This window comes from Gossypium arboreum, chromosome 6 (assembly GCF_025698485.1).
Source record: "Gossypium arboreum isolate Shixiya-1 chromosome 6, ASM2569848v2, whole genome shotgun sequence".
Classification (NCBI taxonomy): domain Eukaryota; kingdom Viridiplantae; phylum Streptophyta; class Magnoliopsida; order Malvales; family Malvaceae; genus Gossypium; species Gossypium arboreum.
In genome coordinates this window covers 4,049,897-4,066,437 of record NC_069075.1, presented here as the reverse complement: position 1 = coordinate 4,066,437, position 16,541 = coordinate 4,049,897, and the positions used below count along the sequence as shown (strand labels likewise).

At 31.1% G+C, this 16,541-nt stretch overlaps 1 protein-coding gene and 1 long non-coding RNA gene across 3 annotated transcripts; both read left to right on the top strand.

The window, feature by feature from the left end:
• The first annotated feature begins 218 nt into the window (after nucleotides 1-218).
• On the top strand, nucleotides 219-955 carry LOC128294114 (uncharacterized). The gene is made up of 2 exons (XR_008284376.1): nucleotides 219-642; nucleotides 724-955. It is a non-coding gene; the product is annotated as an uncharacterized LOC128294114 (long non-coding RNA).
• Nucleotides 956-2,765: 1,810 nt separating this feature from the next.
• On the top strand, nucleotides 2,766-6,882 carry LOC108454494 (dihydroceramide fatty acyl 2-hydroxylase FAH1-like). 2 transcript variants are annotated; one of them, XM_017752973.2, is made up of 7 exons: nucleotides 2,766-3,031; nucleotides 3,135-3,195; nucleotides 3,320-3,412; nucleotides 3,764-3,960; nucleotides 4,066-4,171; nucleotides 5,655-5,801; nucleotides 6,494-6,882. In XM_017752973.2, exons 2-7 carry the CDS (start codon nucleotides 3,145-3,147, stop codon nucleotides 6,611-6,613), a joined length of 714 nt encoding a protein of 237 aa, XP_017608462.1. In that variant the 5' UTR covers nucleotides 2,766-3,031; nucleotides 3,135-3,144; the 3' UTR covers nucleotides 6,614-6,882. The 2 variants fall into 2 exon arrangements, with proteins under 2 accessions (XP_017608462.1, XP_017608463.1); XM_017752974.2 differs by having other exon boundaries at nucleotides 2,867-3,035.
• Nucleotides 6,883-16,541: the final 9,659 nt, after the last annotated feature.

Sequence of the window (16,541 nt, the reverse complement as noted above, 5' to 3'; positions counted from 1 at the left end):
GTTAAATAGCAGTTGACTTTACTGACATGGTATCTACATGTCAATTCAAATGCACGTGATGTTAGCAATTAATTAATTGTTTAAAAATTCAAAAAATGATAAAAATTCTAAAAATAAAAAATAATTAAAATCATTTTAAAATTTTTGTAAAAAAACAAATATTATAATTTTTTTAAAATTTTAAAAATATAAAAAATACATTTTATTCTTTTTTTTTTCTCGTTTCCTTTCTTTCCTACATTCTTTTTTTTTTTTTTCTTTTTACTTTCTCTTATTTCCATCTTTCTCTCTTCTTTCTTTAGCCATTCGGCCTCCACTGATCATAAGCCTCTAAAGTGATGCTCCTTGTCCTCCACTCATGTTTTCCGGTTTAGATTTCCTCAAACCCAAACCAAAATCTTCAAAAAAATTGAATAAAAAGAAACTTGATCCGTCGTCAGATCGGTCTCATTTTCTAGTATGATGCTCTTCACCATCCAAGGAAGATTTTCCTCAATGGGATCGTCAATTGGTCATCTCAAACCAATCCAAAACGGTTGTGTTCTCTCCTTTTCTTCTTTTGCAAAATCTTTGGTTAGTCTCGATTAGGGCTAACTCATGTTTGGGGTTGTGTTTTATGGCTCGAGGATGGGGTGGGTTTTGGTTAGTCTCTATAATGCTTTTCAATTTATTGATTTCTATATTCACTTGCCGGTGGTTATGTGCTTGTTTTCTGCATGAAAGGTATGCAAGAGAAATGGAGAAGTTCAAGATGAGGATTTGAAGAAGTAGCCATGAGTTTTTCAAGTTGATCTTCATATATTCTTGTATTTTCTGTTCATCACTAATTTATATCATATTGGTTATTATGTAAAAAAAAAAAAAAGATTGGTTATTCATTTTTTCTATTTTTCTTGTGATTTAAGATTTTAATTGCAATAATCAATGGAAAAGATAACTTTTTTAGTTTGTATAATGTTACGACAATTTCTGAACATATATGCTTTTTTTTGACATAAGATCTAGAACTATCCATAATCCCTCTCCAACTTATAAATAGGAGGATAATGCACTTTAGCACACTCAAACTCATGTCCTCTTACATTGGTAACAATGTCTATGACAATCAAGTTCATGACTCAATTTGCATTTTGAATATTTTTAAAATAGGAGGATTTTTTTTTAAATTTTTATAATTTTTTAAGATTAATTAATTGCTTATGTGACGTACACGCGGTTGATAACATTTTCCTTCTATTTTGGGCTAATTTAACAAAAACACAAATTCAAGGCTTAAAAAGATAAAATTAAATAAATAGCTAAAATGATTATTTTTGTAAAGTTGGAGGACTAAATAAATCATTATACCTTTTTTCTTTTATAAAATAGACATAAATGTTGGATTAACAGAAACATCTACTTAAATAAAATAATTTTTAAGTACAAATTATAATAAAAAATTTAGATACTAAAATAAAAATATATTTAATTTAAGTACCAATCAATAAATTAAACAAAAAAAGGGGTCACGAGCGGGAAAGTGGGTGTTTTATATCTATAATGATAATATATAAAATTTTGGGTTATATTTATCGATGAGATGTGATGACATAATGCCATTATTTTATAAGATCCTGTTTCGGCCATATATATAAAATGTATTATATTAATTATTTATATTACATCAAACTTGAGATACTTATACATAAGAAATATTAATAAAATAATTTAAGGATCAAATTGCAAAATTGCAAAAAGTTGCTAACTTTAGGAACTAAATATTGCTCTATTCTGAGTTACTATTTTACTAGTTTTCTAACATTATAAAATGAATTTTAGTATTTAATATACTGACAATGTAACTTTTTTTTCACAAGTAATTTTAAGATATTATCACACGTCTTTCTTTTTTTAAATATTTATTCTTTTAACATTTTTTAACCTTACTTGTGGAGTCTAAAACCTCAATGGCAAGCAGTACAAATATTTTTCCATAAAACAAATTACCATTTAATAATTAAGTATTTTTCATTCCATTAGTAACCAGAAAAAGAGTTTAAATCAATATTGTAATATAAAATGTTGAAAAATTCAATCAACTGAAAACTCACAATTGGAAACTACTAGATAGAATTTTTCTTTAAATAGCAGGGGCGAATATGGGGTGGCAGGACTGGACCCTAAAATAGAAAATTTTCTATTTAAACTCTTTAAAATTTTTAAAATTTAAATTAATAAAAATAAAATTGTACTTTGACCCTTAAAAATGATAAAATTTTAATTTAATTGTTTAAAATTATAAATATATAAGATATTCAAATGGTGAAATTATATTTTTACTATCGTAAAAATTACAATTTAATTTTAGCCCTAACAAAAGTTTTTGCCTTCACCTCTGTTAAATAGTGTAGAAAATGATAAGTAGAGAGGATTTATTTATCACTTAATAAAGAATAAATTTAATTTTACTTTATTTCATTAAAGATTATATTATGTTTTATCAAATAATATAATTAATAATATACTAAATAAATTTTATAACTTAAATTTAAAATTGTATTTTTCTGTACTTATTTCTTTCATCACATAATTTTTAGTTTATCAAACATGGCCTAACTCGAACTTTAACTATAGTTTGAATTTTTTTATTGTTAAGACTCAATCTGTATAGATATTATTGTCAACACAAAATAACGTGAATTTAAGTGTGCTAAAATATATTATGAGTAGATAAATTTTAATTTTCCATGTGTTTTATTGAAAAAATTACAGCTTCCGATAGAAATATCAGAGAAAAAAAGAACCCTTATTTCCATAAGAAAGAAATTTTAATTGCAGGAGCATTAGAAGCTCATTGGAACTTTACTTACCTACTACTTAACAATACGTTACATAAGAGTTATCAGTATGGCAGAGATTCCCTCTTATAAATATTGCCCTTTCATCTCTCCCTCCTTTCTCTTCACTTCAGTTAACAGTTCCTTTCAGTACCCTGTTTTCCCAGAAAAAGTTTCCTGGGTTTGTCTCTTGATCCAACCCATAAGTCTCTAGGGTTGGTACTGCTTTTTCATGTCTCTTTCATCTATTTCAAGTTCTGGGTAACTTTCTTTTTTCTTTTTTTACTGAATCATGGGATTTAATGTGTTTGTTGACAGTTTCAAAGATATGGCTGGAAAGGAATTCACTGTTGATCTGAACAAACCCCTTGTCTTCCAGGTTTTTTTTTTTTTTTTTTACAACTTTCGGTTTTGCTTTTCTCATATTTTGGTACAAACATGATGACAAAGGAAACATAAGCTAATAACATCTTCACATGTTGATTATAAACTGGTAATGGCAGGTTGGTCACCTTGGAGAAGCTTACCAGGAATGGGTTCATACACCTATTGTGACAGATGAAAGTCCTCGCTTTTTCAAGAGTGATTTGATGGAGGTGTTTTTACCAATCTTTCCCCTTTGAAATACAGTAGATTATCTTGTAATAGGAGTAAAGTTGCTTCTTCTTTTTTCCTCTCTCTAAGCAAGTTAAGAGTAAACTAGTTCTTTTTTAGACATGCAAGCCAGATACACCGATTTAAAAAAAATTAATTCATTCTTTAATTTAATGTATAAAAATTAATTTATTTAATATTTTTCAATAAAAAATACAAAATGTAATTTGATAAGAGCCTCCATAGTATTTTCACCCTTTAAAATACTTGATGATTGCATTACCCAAATTTAGCTGGGTTTATTTTGGTTATTTCCGAGTTTAGTCATAGTTTGTGAATTGTGGTTGAAACAGATCCTCACTCGGACAGTGTGGTGGGTAGTACCATTGATATGGGTGCCGGTTGCAATGTGGTTCATCTCAATCTCTTACACAATGGGTCATACACTTCCCCTAGTTGTTTTAATGTCTGTTGTTGGAAGTTTCATTTGGACATTCTTGGAATACTGTTTCCACCGATTCCTTTTCCACATTGAAACAAAGAGTTACTGGTTAGTGTCTTTTTTTTTTTCCTCTTGGACTTACTTATAAAGCACATACACATGCATACATATTTTATGGGAGGGTGTAGTAATTCATTGACAACATTGGTGAAGGGCGAACACTTTTCACTATCTAATCCATGGCTGCCACCATAAGCACCCTATGGATGGGCTAAGGCTTGTGATTCCACCTGCAGAAGCTGCTATACTAGCTATAATGGTATGTATATATATATATGCATTACTTTAATTTTTGTTTTCCTTTTCATATATGGGTTGATTAAGAAAAATTATTAATTTTAGAAATATTTATGAAAAAATCTTTGAAATTTTGTCTAATAATATTTAAAAGTAATAATATAAAGTTAATTTTGTAAAATAAGTCTGAAAATTTAAAACCAAAAATTAATATAAAAAAATCGAAAATGGAACCGAGTGAATTCAGAAATTCTAAAAATCCAACCGAATCATCCCTACATACATTGCATGGTGTTTAGGGCTCTCACCTCTATAATTAGTAATTTAAAATTTTAAAAAAAACTTTTAATTGAGTTGGTGTCACGAGTCAACTAGACACCATCTCTGTTAATAATTTATTAAAATGTTAATATTGTCTACACTAAATTGGACAAGTGGGGGTACCGATTTAATAAGAGGTATAAATTCGGTTGATTCTTGAATTGGTTGAGTCGAGTTAAAAAAAAATTAGTTAAACTAGTTTTTAGTATATTTTTTTAATTTTATTTAATTTTTAATAATTTATTTAGCTAAAATCTTTTGAATTGATTAGATTGAAAATCAATTGTCTAACCAATTCGATCACTGTATAGTTTCAAAAACATTACAAAATATTTCTTTTTATATATGTAAAATAATAAATATTAATATGAATATATTTTTATCTTTTATATTTTTCAATAAAATAAAATTGCAATGAAATTCAAACTTTTAACTTAATAATTTCAACTAAAATTAAATTTTTTATAAATATATTTTACCAACAAATATAATTTAAAAATAATGAAATTTAAAAACAAGTTGGTCCCATGTTTATTTTGACGTTGAAAACATCGGGATAAGTAAAGTTTGATAAAATATTAGTTATTTCTTCACGTGTCAAGTAGTTATAAAAATTATATAATAAAAAATTTGACGGTGAAATTTATATTTCCAGCTAATAAAAGGGAATCCGTGGCCCAAAATAGTGACCAACTTTTTAAGGGTCAAAGAGAAAAAAAGAAATTTAAAGTTTCAAAAGATAATTTAAGTTGTAATGATTGAGACTTTTAGGTTTAAATATTAGTTGAATTATCATTTTCGTTAAAATTTATCACTATATTTATTTTTATCAGTCATATATTACGTTTCAAAGGTGAAGTTAAAAGTTTTTCTAAAAATCGAAATTAAATTAAAATTTTACCATTTTAATAATATATAATTTTAGAATTTTTAAAAGATTAAATAAAAAATTTTTCATTTTAGGGGGGCGGGAGTTTGCCAGCTCCTTTAGCTATGCTCCTGTCATGTTCTATTAAGACAACTTAATTAATGTGTCAAATTGGTAAATTGATAGTAAATACAAATAATGCTAATAGTAGGATTGTGATTATTAAATCATAAAAGTAAGAATACTTCATTTTTAAAACTTTAAAATATATGGATGAAATTTCAAATTTTGATGAGACTTAATATGTTTGTCCCAGTTTTGGAACTTGTATGGGATTTTATTCACTGTCTCCACAAGACCTGCATTATTTGGAGGTGGACTGATTGGATATGTGATATATGATATGATACATTACTATGTGCACCATGGCCAGCCTACCAAACAATCTATCAAAAAACTTAAGGTATGAGACTCCTTTTGAATTGCTAATTTATCCTTCCTCAATCATTATCTATAAAAATTCAATTAAATTTTTGTTATGGTTTTTTTCACTTAAATTTGAGGTTTAATTTTTATTTGACATAATTTAATTTTCTATGTTTATAATGATATTATTTAATTCAAATAGTTAGTATTGTTGATTATTCGACTAAAATGTTAATGTAATTTTTTTCTTAAAAATTCTCCTTTCAAATTATTTTTGTGCTGGAAAGCGCGTTTTAAGAAATCTACATTAGCATTTTAGTTAGAATATATAATAATTTTAGCCATTTGAACTAACTAAATAAAAGTAAAGGGAATAGGATTAAATCCCAAATTTGAGTATAGTGAAAGGATCAAAAGGTATTAATATATTATTTGGTACTCAAATTTAGTTTTAATATTCAATTTGGTATTTGAGTTTGACTTTAATATTTAAATTGATACTTAATTTTTTCTTTATCCCAATTAAGCATTTAAGTTTAATTTAAATGTTTAATTTGATACGCAAAATTTTCTTTTAATCTCAAGTACGTACCTAAATATTTTTTCACTAAAGTGCATGCGTAAAATATTCATTAGTTAATGTTTGATTTTCACATAGAAATTAAAATCAGATACCCAAAAACAGATTTTATAAGAGGCTAAACAAATAGATGCTTGGTTTGATTGCAGAAATATCACTTGAACCATCACTTTAGGATTCAAAACAAGGGCTTTGGCATAACTACAACATTGTGGGACAGAGTTTTTGGAACCCTTCCAAAGACCAAAGCAGACAAGAAAAGTGGATAGATGATGATGATAAAGCTCACAAGCATTACATGATTGCACCCCGTGATGGCCTTGTCAATGTTTAAATAATGATTTTGTCCCCTTTACTTTTATGTTGCCCAATAATGGTGGTTGGGATTGTGACTTGTGAGGGATGAGCTTAGCTTAGCATCTCACTTCATGTCTCCTGTTGTACTGGGTTTTCCCTATAAATAGATGAAATGAACAGCGTAGTTGTAATGGTTTATAAAACTTTACGAAGGTAATAAAATTTATAAACTTTTAAAAAATATTTTTAAATAATTTAATCATATTTTATTTAATTTTAAGAATTATATTAATTAATTTTTAATTTATCAAACAATATTGAATTTATCGAATGATTTTTTCACCTTATATATCATAATTAATTTTAAATACAATTAATTTCATGATATTCAAGAAAACATGAAAAATTTTCAGTTCAAATAATAGATTTTCATGCATTTCAGTCTAATTTATAATAAAAATCAAGTGAATATTGACATGTTAGTACAAAACACATAATAATTAAATTAGATATTTTTGAAAAGAAAAATAATAATAATAATATAATTTATAACTTGATATATGACGTTTAAGAAGCCCTTATTTGAGCATTTTAAAAATATTTGGCCCTTATTTAAACTCTTTTAAAAGGTTTATCTTTCATTTGAACACTATAGTAAAAGTTAAGCCCTTATACGACATTTTGAAAATTTTAACATTTATGTGAGTAACCCCTAAAAGATTGGACCTAATTTGAACATTTAATCGTTAATACCCAAAATCATATATGTGGCTCCACCATTGTTTGTATGTGTCACATCCTAAAAATCTGGTTAGAAAAATCAGATTTGTGAAAATCAAAAGTGGTCACGCCTCGATTTATAATGTTATCTTTGTGTGTTGTAAATAAACTGAGGGTTTGAAACGGGTACCGAAATTAGGGTCATAAGTAATTAATTAAAGTATTAAAATGATATAATCATGTATTATTATATTAATTAATCTAAAACGAAACTTGATTACTAGGTTTAATTTGAAAACAATGTGTTTTAATTGAGTTAGGACCTAATTAGAAAAGGGGTAAAATAAATTAAAATATTAATAATGAGACTTGACTGTAACGACCTGAAAGTGAGAGGTGTTGAAAAACATATTTCGAGGATTCCGCTTCAGTGAACTATGCTAAAAAATATCGTTAATATATTTTAGGACTTACTATAAGAGTGAATTAAATGTCAATTAGAAATTTGTATAAAAGAGATTAAATTAAATAAGAAACAAAATTGGAACTTCTACTAATTTTTTTATATATAGAACTAGTTAAAGGAATTACTAAATAAATAAACCACATTGAATATACATATAAATTAGTGGATGGTTTCAATCTACTTTATTAGTATATTATGAATATAATATATAAGGAAAGAAATAAAGTTAAGAAAAATAGAATAATAATAATAAGAAATAAGAGATATAGTTGGTGAAAAGGAGATATGGGCGGAGAGAAAATCATTTTCTTCCTTAGATGCCGAAATATAGAAGAAGAAAAAAAGGGCCGGGGAGCCATTCGGCCATGGAGAAATTGCATGAGTAAAATTTGATTATTTTTACATGAAATTCATGTTTTTGAAGAAATAATGCGATGAATTAGTTTACTCATGTTAAAATTTAGAGAATGAATGGAACTTTTGAGAGTTGCCATGGGGTTTGATGTTATTTTGTTGAATATTAAATGTTTTTGATATGATGATTTGAGTATAAATTTTGTAGACTAAATTGGTTATATTGAGTGGTGATTTTATTGATAATAATTTTTAGGGACTAAAATGTTGTTAAGTCAAAATAAAGCTTGAATTGTAAATTTTGTGAGATATAGGGACTATTTTAGTAGACTATTCTTATGCCGGAAAATTTAGGACTTATTTGCTAAGTCCATTATGTATATAAAGTATGTTGTGATATGAAATTGTTTAACAATAACTAGAAACGAGTAGAATGTTATAATATAAATTTGATTAATATTAGTAGAAACAAGAATGGTATTAATTGAGTTAAATTGTTAAAAATAGATCATGAGAAGAATAGAGCGAGTATCAACCTAGGAAAGGAAAAGACCACTGAGTAGATATCCATCGTATTTTGGTAAGTTCGTTGACTCGAACTTAATTTTTACTTCTAATTACTATTTAAATTGAGTATTGGTAAATTTGTTTATGATACAAAATGTATACATATTATTGAATTAAGGTAAGGAAAAAATAAATGAGGAATTTATGGAAGTAAACAATTGTATAATTGTCAAAATGTTCGACTAGCGCTGGGCTCAATCTTTGTCAGCTTGTCTGACTAGTGCTGGGCACACAACCGTCGGTTAATTCGACTAGCACTGGGCGCAAACACTGTTGGTTTATCCTACTAGAGCTGGGCTCATAATAATTATCATCAGTTAATCCGATCAGCACTGGATACAAATATTGTTGGTCTATCCAACTAGAGCTGGGCTCACATTTATTGGTGTCGGTTAATCCGACTAGCGATGGGCACAACCTTTTCTGTGGTTTACCTCTAGGCACTAGGTGCCGCATTGTTAACTGATCTACAATAAAGTACTTGAATTTTTGAGAAAATTGAAATTGTACTTGACTATGTTAGAACTTCAGCTAATAAATGATAAGTTGATTTATATGTTGCAGGTTAGATAAATAGTAGATTGGACTCGGCGTCCTAGAGGAATCTCATATTCAATGTTGGTGACGTATTCTTTTGGTATTTTGGCATGTACTTAGAATGCAAATTAAATGTAGTCTCTTTTTTGTATTAAGCTTAGATGACATGATTCTTTTAGTAAGTCTTAATAGTTGTAAATACATGTTTGAAGTTTGATGCTATATTAAAAGGAATGTTGGATTAAATAAATTGATTATCTTGGTAATTGCTTGGTAGGTGTGTGTACTTAAACTTATTGAAATGGTACATTAGGTTTAGAATATTTAAGCAAATATGTGATAAAATGAGTAAGTTGAATGTTGAATAAATGTCATGACATATCATGCATAAAATTTGGTATTAGTATTGAGTTGAGAGTTATGAATTTGCTTGTGAATGTGCTTGGGTGATGTTGTAGGTGAAAGACCAACTAGGGTGAGAAAAGTGGCCTGAAATGGCCTATTTTTTGTCCACATGGGCAGAGACATGGGCGTGTGTCTCAATCATGTGTGATACACAACCATACGCATGGGTGTGTGGTTTGGCCATATGTCTCCTGCACCTAATTTTCAAAAAAATTAAATTATCCACAAGGTTTAGCACACGGGCATGTTGCTGGCCGTGTGACTCAAGTCAGAGAGTTACACGGGTAAGGACACGGGCTGGGACACAACCGTGTGCCTCATTTCAAACGGCCACACGGCCTAGGACACTAGCATGTTATTTGGCCGTGTGTCTCAAACGGCCTGGCCACACGAGCGTGTGTCTCCTGTTTCTTTGAAAAATTTATATGTTTTTCAGAAAATTTCTTGAGTACCCGGTATAGCCCCCAACTAATTTTAATGGTTATTTTAGGCCTTGAGGGCTCGTATTAGAGACCATATGAATGATTATTAATGGTTTTTGAATCAATTGAGAAATGTGTGATATAGTCGTTAAGAGCACCAAAAATATCATATTTCCTACAAAATAATGAAAAATAACAGAAAGGGGAAGTAGGGTCGAATCCTCAGGGACCGGACTGCACGAATTCTTGTTTCTCGAAATCCTGGGCAGAATCGTGCCCAAGAAAACCTACGTTCCTGAAAAAAATAAAAAGAACAAAATTAAAAGTTTTGATCTAGAAAAATAAAATAAAAATAAAATTGAAAGTCGAATTGAAATTGCGAAATTAAATAAATTGCGAAAATTAAAATGGAGAATATAAAAGTAAATAGAATTTGGGAAAAGAGAGAGTTTTTTATGTGGCGAGATTCCAGCCTCCGGTTGTCTCGATCCGCCTTGGGTCCAATCCTTGGCTTTTAAGTGATTTTTCTCAAGTAGAATAAGCCAGTTATAGTGGAAGAGGACGCCTACGACCACCAACTCCAAGAATTTAGACTTAAGATTTGGGAGAACCTGACTCTAGCTAATAATCGCTTTTGTGGGACTATCTTCTGCTAGATCATCACTTCCCAATGGCGAATACCACGCCATTTTGTCTCTTGGACTCGTCAACTTTTGACGTAGAAAGCTAATGAATCGACTGCACAATCTTCCCAAAACGTACAAAGCGGCCGTTCCTTGCCCAAGTTGAAAAGATCACCTATTAAGGGACATGGACGGAAGTGTCAGCCCCAGAATGTTGGGAAGCGATGAATACCCTGTTGAGAAGGCTAGGCGCGGATTTTAAGCCTCATGAACCTTTTTGGGAAATTTTGACAACCTTCGGCTATATTAGATTTAGTGGCTCATGATTTTTGAAGAAAATCAAATAAAAATAATGGAAAGAGAATTTTTATTGAAAGAAAATATGGAAAGAACAAAAAGACTAGATTTATAGGGGAGAGAGTGTTTACAGTAAAAGATGGACCAAATTTGTGTCACTTCATCCCCTATTTATAATACTAAGAAACCTAGCCTATTCCTAATTAAAATTTAAAAGATAAATACAAATAAATAAAGATAATTAAAGATAAATAAAATAAATCCTAAATTTAAATCTAAATGATTATCCTTAATAATTATAATAAAGCATTAAATAAAGTCTTGTGCTATAAAATCTCTTCTTTTGCACTTTTGCCCTTATGTCTTCCATACTTGCATTTTTGGCACCACCTTTTTCCCTATGTTGCATGTTGTCCCACTTTATCTCCAAATTCACGCTTTTTGCCCATAAATTTACTTTTGCCTTCAATTTAGACCCTAAAAGATAAAAGACCATAAAATAACTCAAATTAGTAAGATCATACTCAAAATAAACATGTAATTAGAACATAAAAATATGACGTTCTAGAGTTCTATCAAATTCCCCTTACTTAGCCCATGCTTGCCCTCAAGTATGGCTCCTATCCACTGTGAAAATTAAATCCTGCCATGAAAGAAATACTACTCCAAAGTTTTATAAAAATTAGTCAAAATGCATATGAAAAATAAAGAGAACCCTTATCTTGCTTTAAGTAAAATTGAAAAAGTATTCCAATTAACTTACACAAAAATTAAGATCGACTTGGATTATTTCATGAAAATTAGGTAATTTACCAAACCTATCAAGATACCCTATTTGTTTCTACCTTTAGTCCCCACACTTTATTAATATGTTTTTTTTTAATTTAATTTAATTTATTTATTTTAACTTAAGAATATATTGAACCTTTTGACGCGAAGAGATATGACAGCCAAGCACCCCACCCCGGTTACTCAACCCAACATACTCCTAATTTTATTTTTCTTAAGAACATATCAAACCTTTTGACGCGAAGGGAGATGACAGCCAAGCACCTCACCCCGGTTACTCAGCCCAACATATTCTTAAAAATTAATTCTGATTAGCGAAGTTTTACCTAACATGTCACACAACCTTTTGATGCGAAATAGGATGACAACCCAAGCACCCTACCCCGGTTACTCAGCTAGTCACGTCTTAAGCTGTACTCATAACCACAGAAACATTATTATTTTTAAACGAAATTTTAATTTTGGAGGATTTAGGAGCAACAATCAAGTGTCAAAAAATAAGTTTCAGTGACCACCTTAATAGTCATGAACATATTTTAAACATACAATTGTATTAAGTGTCTTTTTTTCATTTAGACTTAATTAAATTTACTAAAAGTAAAATAGTGTTAACTCTATTAATCATAATTATTTTAACTAAAAGAAATAAAACAGTGGAGATGAAATCTATCAAGCAAAATCATAATTAACTTAGTAGATAAGAATCATGCATGGAGGTCAAATAGTGGCCAAGTCATGGTCAAATTCTTGGGCATGAAAAGAGGCAGAATATTCTTAAAAAATAAATATGCGCAGAAACGATCATAAGGTAGTAGTAACAGTAACACAACAGTAAAAGCAGCAGATAAAATGACAGAAAAATGAGGAATGCCTCCCCCTACTTAAAACACATTGTCCTTTATGTGAAAAATTATATTAATAAATATGATGAAAAGAAAGAGTTTAAAACACTCCCCATGTCGTCACTATCGTTTATGTAAAGATGCAAGGAGGAGAAGGTTTGGCATCGCGTGGAGGAGAAGAGGGAGGGGAAGACGTTCATCGGCTAAGTTAATGTGTTAGTGCACCAGGAATTGACGCTAGCAGCTGTTCACGGTGAAGGATGGTTCGACGGAGGTTCGACTTCGGGTTCTTACCATGGTGTTGGAGAAATTAGCAGTGGATGGGGTAGAAGGAAGGTGAGGCGGCTGGTGGGAGTTTGGGTGAAAAATGGGATAAGTTTTTAGGGTTTGGAGGTGTACAGGTGAAGTGTTTGGCTGAAGGGTTGATGTTAGGTTGCAGGTTGTGGGTAGTCAGGAGCAGGGATGTGTTATTCTTGGTTGGAATAGGGATAGGATAAGGGCTATCTCATGCCAATTTTTTTAGGTTTTATTCTTTTCCTCCCTATTTTCGCGCCAGTGTACCTAGATAAAAGAAGAGAAATTAATTATCACCCAAACAAAATAAAGTAATAAATAATATAATAAAGTAAAGTAATGAATAAATAAATAATAAAATAAATAAAATAATAAAATAAAATAAAAATAAAGAAAAATAAAAATTGGGTTGCCTCTCAATAAGCACTTGTTTAACGTCGCTAGCTTAGCGCCTCAACTAGTATTGAGGCTGTTCCAGCTGAATTCTTTCGTTCGTATGGGTTTGGAAATTCTCCTTTTTTATCACATCTACAATATTTGGGTTTAATCATCCTTGCGCCTCTTTCCTTGGTTTCATATTTTCCTCCAAGGGGTTGATCCCTTTTAAGTCGGCAATAGTCTCATCATTATCCAAAAATGTAAATTTGATATGCTCGGGAAGTGGTTTTAGTTTCAGACCTGGTGCCTGCACAACAGAAGGTAGAAGTTTAGTATGCATAGGAGCCAATAATTTATTAACAGATTCAAAGTCATCAAACATCATTTTAGATTTATCTCCATAAGATGGCTCAAAAGTTTTTTCTACTGTTGAGTCAATTATGTCGACACGGTTTACATCCAAAACTTCACTTGGGTGACAAATAGTGTCATAAACGTTAAACTTCATGATCTCCCCGTCAAACTCCGTCGTGAGGGTTCCGCTTCTTACGTCAATCTTAGTATTTGCAGTACTAAGGAAAGGTTGCCCAACAAGATGTCTGAAGACCCAGGAGCTTTATCCTCCTCTATTTTTATCACATACAAATCTGTAGGGAAGATAAGCCAATTTACTTTGACTAATACATCATTGAAGACTCTTTCGGAATGCACAATGGACCTATCTACCAACTGAATGATAACACCTGTTTTTGTTAAAACACCCGCGTTAAGTGATTTATAAATAGAAAAAGGCATGACATTTATGGAGCCCCCTAGATCACAGATAGCCTTCTTAATTCCTAAATGGCCTATTTTGCATGGTATTTTAAACATGCCCCTATATTTACATTTCGCTTGCATTTTTCACTGTAACACTGCAGATACATTCTCACCAACACTTACCTTTTCATTACCTGTTAATTTTCGTTTGTTGGTGTAGAGTTCTTTAAGGAATTTGGCATATCGCGGAATCTGTCTGATAGCATTCAACAGTGTATGTTGATCTCGACATTTCTAAATGTTTCGAGGATCTCCTTGTCTTCTTTACCCTTTTGAGTTTAATTTAATCGTCCTGAAAATAAAGGTTGAATTTTCGGCAATGAGGGTTTCTCTTGGACCTAGTCGTCACTTTCGGGATTTTATTGGGCAATTTTTTGGCCAAGATTCCTACCAAGAATTGGTTCTAGTACCTTTCCACTTTGCAACGTCATTGCATTTGCGTGTTGTCTCAGGTTCGGTTCTGTTTGTGACGGCAGCTTACTTTGAGAACTCATTTTCTCAATTGATGTGGTCAATTCTCTTATAGATGCCTTGTTTCTTTTTCTAAATTAAGAGTTTTCTGTTGGAAATTAAGGACATTACCTGCTAATTTATTGACCATAGTTTTTAGAGAAGTACCTGAATCTCATGGCTGTTGTGGAAACTGATTTTGGCATTGCTGATTATATCGTGAGTTGGCCCCATAACTCAAATTAGGATGATCCCTCCATCCTGGGTTATAGGTATTAGTGTAGGGGTCGTATCACATTTGTGGTGGCCCAGGAAAATTTCCCATAGCATCTAAACGAGCCATAGTATCATCATATAAACTGGAACGTGCATCAGTTGTATGTTCAGGTGTAGCACATATTCTGCATACTCAGGCTGGTTTTGCTTTTTTTGCAACATGAGAATTCACAATATTAGTAAGTCTATCAAGTCTATCCTTAACGATAGAATTACTTAGCTGGTGAACCCTTCTAGGGGGTTCAGGATTGGCTTGAAATTACTAAGAATTGGTAGCCATCATTGAGATCAAGTCTCTTGTTTGCTGAGGAGTCATGTTAACTAACACCCCTCCACTAGCAGCGTCTACTATATTCATCTTTATGTGTTTCAGGCCTTCGTAAAAGTATTAGAGGAGAGATTACTCCGTGTTACCATGTTATGGGCAGTTCACACACAACTTCTTAAATCGCTCCCAATAGTCGTAAAGAGACTCTGCTTCTTTTTGCCTTATTCCAACGATCTCTCTTCTTAACTCAACTGTTTGTGATGCTGGAAAAAACCTGTTAAGAAATAAACGAGAAAGATCAACCCAAGTTGTAATAGATCCAGGTGGTAAGTAAAATAGCCATTCCCTAGTTGAATCTGTTAGAGAGAAAGGAAAAGCACACAATTTGATTTGATCCTCAGTTACCCCCTAAGGTTTCATATTAAGGCAAACCATATGAAACTCTTTCAAATGTTTGCAGGGGTTTTCGTTTTGCAACCCACGAAAAGTTGGCAGTAGCTAGATTAAGCCTGACTTCAATTTAAAATTAGTATCCATAGTAGGATACGCGATGCACAATGGCTGTTGTTCTGCAGGAGCTTCGGCTGGTTGCCAAATCGTTTGAGCCATTGGTTAATGTGCTAAATTAGGGTTTTCGTTAACCCTGACGTTAAACACTTCTTCTGGTGAATTGACTTCTACTTTTTCACTTTCAAATGTTTGAGTAGGGTTTTTGTTAACCCTAGACTCTGTTTCGTTGCCAATTCTGATTTCTAGCGGTGGATTATTTTGAGTTTTAACCACCACTGACTGCTTTTTCCTTAGCTTTATTTCCTTGAAATTAGCTCTCGCAGTCTTTTCAATCTCCAAATCAAACGCAAGAGTACCTGAAGCAGATCTGGTCATAATAAACAAAAAAACAAGATTAGCAAGTTACCGATCCCCGACAACGACGCCAAAATTTGATGTGGTCGTTGAGAGCACAAAAAATATCCCATTTCCTACAAAATAATGAAAAAGAACAGTAAATGGGAAGTAGGGTCGAATCTTCAATGACCAGACTGCACGAATGCTTGTTTCTCGAAATCCTAGGCAGAATCGTGCCCAAAAAAACTTGTGTTCCTAAAAAAATAAAAATAACAGAATTAAAAGTTTTGATCTGAAAAATAAAATAAAAACAGAATTAAAAGTCGAATTGAAATTGTGAAATTAAATAAATTACGAAAATTAAAATGGAGAATATAAAAGTAAACAGAATTTGGGAAAAAAAAGAGTTTCTTATGTGGCGAGATTCCAGCCTCCGGTTGTCTCGATCCGCCTTGGGTCCAATCCTTGGCTTTTAAGTGATCCTTCTCAAGCAGAATAAGTCAGTTATAGTGGACGATGACGCATACAACCACCAGCTCCAGGAATT